The sequence below is a fragment of the Mixophyes fleayi genome, chromosome 6 (assembly GCF_038048845.1).
Source record: "Mixophyes fleayi isolate aMixFle1 chromosome 6, aMixFle1.hap1, whole genome shotgun sequence".
NCBI lineage: Eukaryota > Metazoa > Chordata > Amphibia > Anura > Limnodynastidae > Mixophyes > Mixophyes fleayi.
In genome coordinates this window covers 196,558,132-196,570,677 of record NC_134407.1, presented here as the reverse complement: position 1 = coordinate 196,570,677, position 12,546 = coordinate 196,558,132, and the positions used below count along the sequence as shown (strand labels likewise).

Here is a 12,546-nt window from a genome sequence, read left to right as displayed (position 1 = left end):
CAGTTGTCTCGGACTATACCTATGATTTATATAACTTTACAGATTCCGCTGTACTATGACACTAATGTGCATCTCCCTTCGTTTCTCCTTTGTTTGTTGTGTCTTAGCTGGCCGATGCTTGAGTATCAAGTAAATATCACTAGCCTGCTTTCCGTCACCTCGGTCATCGTCTCTGTCAGCCTCTTCTCCAGCCTTTGTCAGTACTTCCACATGCCCAGCCATACATGGAGAACAGAAGGCATGACGCCAAGCAATGCCAGCCACCCGCACCAGGCTGTGTGTCATACTCGCCACCTTACACTATTTGGCGCCAGTGTGTTTGTGCCCTCACATCACCTCATTTTGCTTCCCCCTGTAAGTATAACGATCCTTTAGAAGGAAACTGGATAATTTCATATATATCATAGAACTATTTTAACTTGCAATGTCTCTTTTCAGGTGTGTATATATGAAACATTGCAACTGAAATAACTTAAGTCACTCTAAGTTATGACACTTTATTATTTTTTATTTCAACAAAGGTGTGTCTTGGTATAGTAGTAGTTTTTAATTAAGGATTGGGGTATAGTTGGCAACTTTCTATCGTTGCCCTCTGGGAGATCCTGGAGGTGAGGTGTGGTGGGAAGGCAGTAGGCAGTGGGGCGTAGTGGATCACGTCAATTAGGCCCCACCCCTGTGACAAAAATGATGCAATTTTTTCATGGGGGAGGGACCAAAATGACACAATCCGCCGCAAATCACGTCATTTAGGCTCCCGACGGGAAGGTTGTGGGAAAATTGCCCGCTCTCCCGGGAGTTCGGGTGCCCTACCCGCAATTCGAGAGTCTACTGGACAGTACGGGAGAGTGGGCAAGTATGGATTTAGTATACAGCACAAATACCTTGTCTGACAACCTGTGGTTGGTTTTCTGTGTTTAATTTTAAGGTTTCTGTGTTTTATTTGATATCTGGCTCTATTAAGAGATAGCTATACACATGGGTATATTATTATATATATATTTGCCATACTTTACCTGTTGCCCAGCAAAAGTGCAATATAGCTACTTAATTTCAAGTGCACTCTTAATGAACATAGACTTAAATAGCAATTTCAACCACTTCTTGAAACTCATCAGGTTTATGACTTTTGACATTATCTCGCTATAACTTGTTTATTTGTTTTGGCTTTGTCTTATGATATTCCGTATCCTTCTCCATTCTGCCATCCTCCATTCGCTTTGTGCTGTCATCCTCATTATTTCGCTCCATACTTATCTGCCCACACTGCACTGTCTCCCCACACTTAGGATCCCCAACATTGGACACTTGTGCTGACATGTTGCTCAGTGCTCCTTTCTCTGTATCTGCTGCTGGTCCTGATATCTCACAAGCTGGACCATCTCGATGTCTCACGTTAGGAGTCATTCCCTTGTGTGGTCCACAAGGGCAGTACCGATACTGGGTGCTGGTAAAGACCGGCTGGAGGAGGGGGGCAGGTGCGTATATGGCTTCTTCTTTTCCTTATACAGCTGTTCTGCACATTTGTAATGTGTAAACAAATGTACATAATTGCTAACATGTAAGTAATTTCATAAAACCTGCATACTAGGCTTGATACCTATCGAAAAAGCCCATAACCCAAATATTACCAGCTCTCCACATCACAAACACAGTGCCAATCTAGGACAATGCTACATGCTGTTATGCTGGACATGACCTTTAATTTAATATGTTGATACTAAATGAAGTTATGAAATGTAAATAAATTGATATGTGTACCTACATTGTGTCTCACGTGTTTCATAATCACTGCTTGGTGTCCTTATTTAGAAACGGAAACATAATGATTGTCCAAGGTCAGAGAGTGTATCCCCCTCCCATCTAAATATACAATGGATGCTGCCAGAATTCTATTTTTGCTTATTGGTACAGGAAGAATGATTGTTTCAGTTCACCGGCAATGTATAAAGTGATTGAGAACATGAGAACACTAAGCACATGCATTATTATTGTTAACCTTTAATTGTAGGGCGCCACATTAGGCCTGCAGCGCCTTACAGAGGGCAAACAACAAGTCCGTTCATGGTAGTACAATACAGAAAACAAATAACACTACAACTCTCAGCACGGCTACTGGGGTGCAAGGGGTATATTCAGCACAGGCTGAAACCTGAGCCCATTAGCGTTGGCTGAACTAACAGGTGTAGAGCCACCGAAAGAGGTGCAAAGACAATGGAGGAGTAGAGTCAATGGACAGAGAGGAGGAGGTGCGCAGTGTAGTTGGTGAGCAAAAGTTATAGGTAATAAGAACAGGAGGGAAGAGGGCCCTGTTCCCTAGAGCTAACAATCTAAAAGTAGAGGACTAGTAGGCTTTTATAAACAGGAGGGTTTTCAATGACCATTTGAAGTAGAGATGCTCACTGACCCCCGTGAAGTGGTTTTGGTTTTGGATCTGGATTAGCTTAGTGTTTGGTTTTGGTTTTGTCCAAACCCCCCTCGTGTGTTTTGGTTTTGGTTTTGTATCTGTATTTTTTTTAGAAAAATTGCTAAAATATGCTAAAATCACATAATTTTGCTCTTTTTTTTTGATCCTACATTATTATAAACCTCAATAACACTAATTTCAAGTCATTTGCAGTTAATTTTGACCACCTCACAGGTCACATTATTATTTTCATACACTTTCGGACAAATACTGCAGCGATCTGGCTGGATGGTAAGTGACAGTGCAATAACTCAAACATGGCAGTCCCTACCATATCTAGGACACATTGGCACACAGCAGTGGCAGAAAAGAAAAGTCAGAAGAAAAGCCTGCAAGGCCTAGTATTTGTATTTCAGCAATGACAATTTGCAATGGAGCTCTTCTCTTTGTGTGTAACCAATATAACACCGTACAATCACTGTCCAATTTGACTGCAGAATTACACCAACCCTGCCAGCACTAGTATTTGTATTTTTCTGCAATGAGAATTAGCAATGGAGCTCCACTGAATGTCACTGTAGACTTTGTTGAACACTGCTACCCCATCCTCTTTCATTTATATCTACTTGGCTGACCAACTGCTCTACACAGTGTGCTACCCCGTCTGTGTCTCTCTTTCAAATGGCGCTAGGTCGCCGTGGAGGGCGGTATTTATAGATTTCACAACTCGCTAGATCCGAGATCCGGCGACGTAACAATGACGTTTTGCCTCGTTTTCGATTTAGAAAAAGTGTGAACGTACCGAGCCGGCTCTGCTCGGTACTCGAATCCCCTAAGTTCGGGTGTGTTTGGTTCTCGAGGAACCGAGCCTGAGCATCTCTAATTTGAAGCTATGTGTTAGTCCCCCATTTTACTCATTTATTTTCCTATTGCAATTTCCTGTGCTAGATGAATTGATGTGGAAAAAAACACCTTTAACATATCTTCATTATTTCAGCATAGATTTCTGTGAACATGTATATAAATCAGTCATGCACTGGGTAAGATGGGGCATTGGGGACGGTATGACTGTAGTGTGTGATTTAATGTGCTGTATCACATACATGTGACCAAACCGCGCCCATTTTTTCTTTTTAAACATTTCATGTTTGAAAAGATTTTAGTTGGATAGGGTGTTACGTCGCTACCTTACATCACTGTGGAATGCGGAAGGACAAAGGAACCAGTGTTAAAAAGCCTAAAATGCTATTTGCTTGTTGCCTCATAGATAACATAAATTCTATGTGTGTCTGGTGGACTCACAACACAGGTGCACGAGCAGTAATTGTGTGTTTGAAGGGCCGGACTATACCTTGGTATTTGAGCTATTGGACCCATTTCAGCTGGTTTCTAGTAATCCACTTTAGACGTTTGGGGTGTATGTTATAAAAGAGAAGGAAATACTATAGTATATAAATATATCTATAGTCAGGGTAAGGTTAAAATGAAATGCATTTAAGATTGAACGGCATGCTTCATATGTTCATAGCTCCAGTGCATTTATGTATCCTCTCATATCAGCTAAATACCCACTCCCCATACGTGCTTCTATGACCCACATCTCAGTCTGCCCCTCCAGAGATCTAATCCCATCTGCAAAACTGATGCTTTCTAAGACTATCCCCCTTCTTCCCAGCCCTGACTGAACAGTCCCGTTCCCTTCCAACCACCCTGCCCCCCTAGAGCTACATAACTCTCCACCAGTAATGTGCTGTTTTACAGAGTTCTATATCCGCTTTCCACACTGCCACCTACATAACCATTTCTCAGCCTTCCTTTCCCACAATCTTTATAAGTCATTATTACTCATGGATAACATACCTGCCTTATTCATTAAGAAATGTAAATGCCTATATGTGCCGTATTTTGCGTTAAATCGCACTGCGCACGCCCAGAAACAGACTATGCGCCACTGAACGCAAGAACATCCAATTCATTTTTGAGTGGAAAGGGCTCTGCTGACAGCCTACGATTTCATGGGTGGAACAGTTAGGGGACCAGGGGCAAATGCAGGATTTGTAGAGGGGGGTTTCCACACCACGCCACCAGTGGGCGTGACCAGCATGCATGGGAGCTTGGCTATGATATTAGACAGTGCTTGGCTGCTCTCCAACTCTTCCTATCCCCATAATATACATGGGCAATGCTGCCTGCACTACTGTTAGGTGCACGCAGCTCTCCCTTTTCAAGCAGAGCCGTGTGAAGTGGGGGCAGGGTCCAGCCACCTCAATTATACAGTGCCCCAGGCTTGGAGGGGGGTTTCCAGGCACTAGGAACCCCCCTCCCCCTCGGTTTGCCTATGGGGACTGGGCGTATGCACGTAGTCAGTGTACAGTAAGGACGTGCCAAGCTTGAGCGCACACAGCAGCATCCGATTTAAGCTTTAGGTATCTCTACAGTACGTGTTTTTCTGTCGTACCACTTGCATCAGCTACAGGTCAGGTGTAAGTGCCAAGTGATGCTGATGGCGGCTGCGTATGCAGCTAGAAAATGTGTTTGCAATCAGGAGCCACTATATAAATTAATTTTATGTACAGTAGATTGATGTAAAAAAAAAAATCATGGAAAAAATGGAATGTTAAAATGTTTTTCTCATAAATTACTATATTATTAACAGGTGACAATTATTGATTTTTCCTCTGCATTCCGTTGGAACTTTATATTCCACATATGTATTGTACGTATCCAGCAAGTATGGCAACAGCCCTGTACGTTGAGCGGGCCTAAATCCGTATGTATTCAACAAGAGATGTTTCTTCAGATCTGTCTCTAGTTCAATACGAACGTTCATTTGCCGGATTTACATGCATTTTTTAAAAAAACGCACAATGCGTTCATTGTGCGTGCCTTAATGAATCAGGCCCACCGTTTCCTACGTTCTTTTCTGCTTGTGCCATTGATGATTCCTGGTCAAATCTTACATCATCCATGTTCATTACTGTGTAGTGTTTTATGAGTGAACATATCTGTATTATTAATACTAAACAACGATCTCCTAATATTCTTTTTGACCAATTGGCCACATAGCCCTGTGTAATCCCTGTATTATTGCATACATGTCTTTATATGTTTATAATTTACTCAGGTACCACAGCGCATGTTGGGATCTGTCTGTATGGCCTGAATAAGAGTGGAGCCCGTCACCTGGACAACGGAGGAGCTTTTATTACGGGAAGTATTGATATGTTCCAGGTTGAAACTGATAGTAACTTGGGAGAGATATGGAAGATCCGCGTGTGGCATGACAACACTGGTAAGATAATATTGTAGACGCAGATAGTAACTTATCAGACAAAAAGTAAAGAGAAGTGACCGCTCAGAGTCACAAATGGATTTTAGCCAGGTACCATAGTAAGTAATGGAGAGTCAGAAAATAATGTATCCACCACTACATATTGTAAGGAAACTCTGTCACTGGTTTATTATGTAGCCAGTGTCTTGTGTTAAATAACTAAATGGTTGAGATTGTTAAATGTTGGGATTTTTAAAAAGTTAAACATGGTGATAATTGTGGGTCACTCACATTGGTATATGGTTTCTCCAAAAAGTAATTATCATTTTAAGTGTGTTGCACATATGAAGATATGGGGCCTGATTCATGGTCGGACGCAAGTCCATTTGTGCGCCATATCTCAGAAATAGATCAGGAACGGACCATAGGCTTATGAACGCAGTTCATGCGTTTCATGTCCGACTGCAAAGGACACTTACGACTGCCTACGTCTTGAAGGGCAGATGACTGTAGGCAATGTACAGTAAGGGTGTGCGGAGGGTATACCTGTTATGGCAACCAGTGCGGCATAAACTTGTAGAACTTTAGGTCTTCACCTATAGCAGCCGTCGTTCCCGTAGAGACTGGTTATGCTCACAGGTACTTGGATGCCCCCAGGACTTACACTCAGTGTAGTACAAGTTTATGTTCACATGGCAGCGCACAGGTACAGGAGGTAGCACACGGAGTAGCGACAGGCCAGAGATCTGCGGACCGGACAGAGCACAGGTGGAGAGGTCAGGTACAAGCAGGGTCTGGGTCACCGGCAATGGTTCAGAGTCCGGGTACAGGCAAAAGGTAAGGGTCACAGGCAATGGTTTAGGGTCCAGGGACAGGCGGAGTCATACACAGATAAATCAATCCAAGGTTCGACACCAAACTAGCACAGGAGCAAGCAGCAGTACTGAGACAGGACGCTACAACCGGCAGTGAGGCTCAGGCTCAGTCCTCACTGCCTTAAATACTGCTGAGGGCCAGTCAGGGCAAAGCCCAGCAAGTGCTGCATAATTAATTACTGGCATACAGCCATTAAAAGAGTAGTGGTAGTTTCACCCTAATGAGCCACCATTGGCTGAGTCAAATTAGCCCTGCGCGCACGCGCCCGGCTGTTTGACAGCTGTCCGGGCGTGGCGGAAGGTAAGCGCAGGCGTCCCGGCTGTTGCCTAGGCAACCAGGATGTGGAGACCGGAAGTGACGTCCCAGTTCTTCATAGCGACGGCCGGGACGCCAGAAACCAGGGGCGGGGAGTCGCGGCGGTGTCCGTGGCAGCCGCAGCTCCTGAAAATACCAATGCAGATGAGGCTGACTTAAGTCTTGTGTTTCTCTTAGGTACGTGTATTTTAGCTGTATCATTTGCACCAGCTACACGGCAGGTGTAAGTGCCGACTGATAGTGGTGACTGTCACGGCATAGTCTTCTAAAAACGACACACATTTTGCAAATATTTTTATTATCTTACATATTTTACAGATATTTTTATTAATGATTATAGTATATATAGTTGTTCATTTTGCTTTATAATTATTTTTCCATGCGTTTTGATGTGATCTTATATTGCACCTATGGATGTCCGTTTCCAGCAGTTTGTTTTCTGTGTGTCTACATACGGCAAGTAACATTTAGGTGGAACGTACTTATACCCAGATTTAAATGGAAACATATCTTGAGATCCGCTTGGAATTGAATACGGTTGGAAACACACTCAAGTTCCGCAGGTTGCATCCGAAGATGAATCGGGCCCATAATCTCTTTGTGTTTCACTGCACTGACTGTCATTCTATTGAAGAAAAACCATAAAGATGAGTTATATGATACAAATTGATGGGGCAGACAGACAGACATAGTGATGTTGTTGTCTGTCTAGGTTTGGATCCTTCGTGGTTCCTGCAATACGTGGCTGTGTGGGACAAGCAGACGGATTTCCTCTACTTCTTCCTGGTGAATGATTGGCTGTCAGTAGAGAATGAACGTAACGGAGGGAAAGTGGAAAAAGAAATCCTGGCGACCTGTGAGTCTTACTATGTTGACTGGTTAAGCAGTTCATCGGTACTGTTGGTAGCGCTCTTCGGGGGTTTATTTAAAAAACACAAGGCATATTTTTTGCGTTAATGCACCTATTTGTCTCATATGTCTGCTATGATCAGTACAGAGCTGGAGAACATAAAGCCTTACCTGATAACGCTTTTGGACCACCTACTTATCGAGTCACAACTTTTTTTTTTACTCCCACCTAAAATACTATTAATATTATTTTTGGAGCCTTAAATAAATTATAAAAGTAGGTTGACATTAGTGTCTTTAATTTCATTGCTTTTCATGGCGATTTAAATGTGATTTCCTGTATACAACGTGCCTGAGTGTTATAAAAGGCGGAGGATCTCCGAAGACGTACAAAAAATCAGGTTGATTTCTAGCACAAGAAGACTTTATGAAGACTAATATTAATCTGTAAATACATGAGAGAGACTGTTTCAGCTCTTGATAAGTACAACTGCTAAACCAGAACACCTCTCTAAATACATAGTCTTGACCTCCGAAAGTTTATTATTATCATCATCATCATCACCATCCGTTTATATAGCGCCACCAACTCAACAGCACTGTACAGAGAACTCACTCACATCAGTCCCTGCCCCATTGGAGCTCACAGACTAAATTCCCCAACACACACACACACAGACAGACAGACTAGGGTCAATTTGTTAACAGCCAACTAACCTACCAGTATGTTTTTATGGAATGTGGGAGGAAACCGGAGCACCCGGAGGAAACCCACGCAAACACGGGGAGAACATACAAACTCCTCACAGATAAGGCCATGGTTGGGAATTGAACTCATGACCCCAGTGCTGTAAAGCAGAAGTGCTAACCACTAAGCCACCGTACCCCATTCCGCGACACACAATCTTATTTTTGTATGTAGACGCAGAATGGGGCACACTGTTGCAGCTGAAACACACTAAATTAGGAGTACCCCTATCCATCATACTTTCTTGTGGATCTACAATGCCTCTTGATAGAATTTTTTTTATTTACATGGTTACAAACTATTGTTCCAGGTCCTCAAGAGCTCACCAGCTTTTCCCAGGTGTTTCCAGCACAACTGCTTCTTGGATTGACAGACTGGCACCTGTGGTTGTCTGTTTGGTGGCGACCTGCGCGCAGCCGATTCACACGTATCCAGAGAGTGACCTGCTGCGCGTTGACCCTTCATCTCTACATGACGGCTTGTTCCCTGTGGTATGGGGCAGTTGGAGTTCAGGGCAGTAGGTTAGTGCTAAATCGTTGATTTTTGCAAGAGTGCATAGATTGCTTTACTGCTCCTCAGTTATATTATCGTTCCTTATCTGGGGGAGTGAGTAGCTTAATTGTCTAGTGTTGCAATGATTGATTCTAGGGTACAATGAAAAATATATTTCTATACCTTGTGTACAACTTTTAACTCTCTGTGTTCTCTCTTTATTTCCTCTTATGTGTCAGTTCTCCTCTCGGGCGCCAGTCTCTGGTTACATGGCAAAGTATTTTCGTTGGGGTCATTGTGTGTCTGATTGTCCTTCCCCTACAGCTTCTGTTCACATTCCTTTTCCGAGAAACGCGTAGTGTGGTAAGAAATACCCTTATGACATACACACAATACATCATGATTCTATAGGGCCTCTTCATAGGCTTTGTCATGTTGTCCTCCCCTAAGAAAGGGTCACCTGTCTGTTTCAGGTATTTGTAGATGATTCGGCTGCCTCTACCTCATCCACAGAGGAGGACGTGCATATGGATGCTCCCTCCTTGTTATCCATACCTGGAAGGACAGACTCTCTGCTGGACGTCAGCTCACTTAGCTGTGTAGGTGACATTTACACCAAGCGCCACTGATTCAAAGATATCCCTGTATTAAGAAGAAAACAGGGTCATCGTCTAATTCATTTAATGACAGATTTCTTTTCTTAGAGGTCCATAACCAGCAGCAAGTTTACCTTTGACATTGGAAAGGATGGCATCTGGCATACAGAAAGGTGAGCCAGAGGTTCTGGTAGTAGATTTTGGGGTTGTAAGGAAGACTATTTTCATCCCTACTGATCTACGATATCCTTAATATGTACTTAATATTGAATACTTACAATGGATATATATGTATTTAGCCGAGGAAAGTAACACATTTAAAGTATTTGCATTAAAACATAATAAAATGTTTAGCATCTGTTCTACCGCTGGGGACCCCAATGTCTGGATCACCAGAGATGTGATAGTGAAGACAAGTAGTGTTTTTTTTAAAAACTCATCACTTTTAAAGATTCTCGTAGTCATTTGAGATTCCCATTTAAGTGATATGGATAAACGGAGGATAGTGATTTTTTTTTTTGAAAAACAAAATGTAAATAGGTGCATTTTAAAAGCCAAAATTCAGAGTTAGCCAGAATCTCTCCTTCCACTATTGCTGCGGAAATTCAAATCATCTCTCACTGGTATGTGGTAAGCTTGGGGCATTCACACCAATTGTGGATAGGGCTGCCAGGACCAACACATGGCTGAGATACGCTAGGGCATCTGTACCACCCAGAACTAATTTTTTTACAGTGTCGCTTTGTGAGCCTGAAATTTAAAATCCTTGGCTACTAAGTCTCATCCAAGGCCGCACCAAAATCCCTGTTCCAGACCTCCATTTATCTCGGAAGGGCGCAAAAAGGCGTTTTCTAATATTAATCTGTAAATACATGAAATAGACTGTTTCAGCTCTTGATAAGTAGTATGGGTATTTCATAGGGAGTCATTTCTCTATTTAATGCATTGATCTGACTCAAATGTCTCAAGAAATGTCTGATTTGGGATTATATCCAATATTCAAGGTTTGGAGGTGACTGACTGTGAGCACCCCCATCCTTGACATTCAAATCCTTTATTCTTGGGGAAAGCTGGAGTTGAAGGCAACCAATGTTAGTTGACATATTTGAGAATATATATCCCTCAACATTTTCTGTCTTTTCCAGCAATAAGTAACTAATACCCAAAAAAACCATCATAAGGTTTAAGATTTGAGTTAAGTTCAAAAGCCATTGGGGAAATGTTTGCTGGGAAATTGAGCAAGGATTCCTCAATTCCTATCCATTGTTTCACTCCCTTTGTTCGGCTTCACTCAACAATGTATTTGTTTTTGATACCCTGTTTGCAATGATCCATATTGCCTGTGAATTCTCTAGCATTTTAAGTGTTGTTAAATAAAACTTATAAATTGTGCCATCCACTAGTTCCGAGCCCATCTGGATGTCTTCTTGTGATAGTTCATATGATGCCCGGTATGATGATCCTTCGGAGTCAGCATTTGGCTTCACGCGGCCCAGGTGGAAAGAGGTTGGAAATGATCAGCCCGGGTTCCAATCCGCCTGCAGCTCTGGAGATGACCCTCTATCACTATCACGGGGGTCCAGCTACAGCCCGCACTTTACACTGTCAGGTATCTCAGGTCTTTATTCCTCTACTTTTCTGGGAGTAGATACTTCTGTGTTATCCAATGTCCAAAGATTCAGTTTACAATTATCAACCACCCAATCCCCTCTAAGCAGCACATAAATTTCCCTGCTCTCTTGGCTGTCTACAAAACATAGTCTGGCAGCTCATATATGGTAATGGTAGACATGCTTTATTTATAGAGCTGGGGAGGGTCACTATCTAAAAAGAACAATCAATTAAAGTATATAAAGCCAGCATCTGATTATCCATATGTGTTCTGTTGTAGAGGAGAATTTACTCCGGTCCATTGTTACCGACATCCATGTGTGGAAATCGACCGAGGAGTCTGACAGTGGCAGGTTTTCCCCCCGCCGAGACCTAACGTCACCCAGGTAGTGGATCTACATCATACAGTTATTATTTTATTATTAATAACTATTATTATTACCAGCAAATTGTCATCACAAATATAAATTTCATGATTTCTCTTTGCAGTACGGAAAGTGGATATAGTCTTATGTCTGGGGATGAGAAGTGTTATGTGACTGGATGCTGGTCTGAGAGCGACCAGTGGTGTACAGCTAGGAGAGGGTCATCATCTTCCTCTTGTGTATCTGCTGGAACCAGTAACGATTCCGAACTCCGGGATTGGTGGGATACCTCATCTGCATCTCCCTCCCCCTTTACAACATGCATTGGTGAGTGCGACACTATTGGCTAGAAATATAAAGGTGAATTAATGCTTGGTCAGCATTTTTCATGCTTGTTTCTGGCGCCCACAGGTGTCCGCTGGAGGCCTCTTGGATGGCTGTTCCCTCCCTGGATGCTGTGGATGGTTTACGGAATGTTATTCACACTATTAGCTGGCTGCATTGCAGTCACAGTCCTATATATTTCATCTATATCTGAGTATGGCCTTTTATTATGGCTCATTTCTAGCACCTGTGCACTGCTTACATCTGCCCTCTTACTGGAACCACTTAAGGTAAGTGGAAAATACTGTCTAAAAGGAATTTCATCTAATTAGAATTATCTCCCCAGCATCTCAAGGGAATAACAGCCATAGAGTTTATACATTTTTCATAGTCGTCTTATTCCTCAAAACCTTTCATTGGGATCACTTCCTTAATTTTACACTATCGTTTCCTCATTTTATGCTAGAACTTATTTAGAAATACATAATTCTTAGTACTGTACAGTAGTTTTTTTCTGGCTCTGCATTACTGGATGTAGTCTGTACAGTACAATACTTCATGTTTTTATTCATGTGTTCTAAAATAATGTGTGTACAGCATATAGGGGCATATTCAATTGACGGCGGGATCGCCGAAAATCCCGCGCTCCAAAAATATTACCGTTAATACGGTAATATCTCGCTGGATTTCAGCTC

At 42.4% G+C, this 12,546-nt stretch overlaps 1 protein-coding gene across 1 annotated transcript in view; it reads left to right on the top strand.

Moving 5' to 3' along the window:
* The window catches only part of LOC142095421 (polycystin-1-like), a 90,658-nt gene that overhangs the window by 59,397 nt on the left and 18,715 nt on the right, over positions 1-12,546 (top strand). Inside the window, 13 exon segments of the mRNA XM_075178367.1 lie at positions 108-354; positions 1,287-1,392; positions 1,395-1,475; positions 5,529-5,696; positions 7,579-7,722; positions 8,774-8,984; positions 9,195-9,318; positions 9,429-9,554; positions 9,660-9,724; positions 10,955-11,160; positions 11,443-11,548; positions 11,652-11,854; positions 11,939-12,141. Coding sequence (XP_075034468.1) covers positions 108-354; positions 1,287-1,392; positions 1,395-1,475; positions 5,529-5,696; positions 7,579-7,722; positions 8,774-8,984; positions 9,195-9,318; positions 9,429-9,554; positions 9,660-9,724; positions 10,955-11,160; positions 11,443-11,548; positions 11,652-11,854; positions 11,939-12,141 — 1,990 coding nt within the window.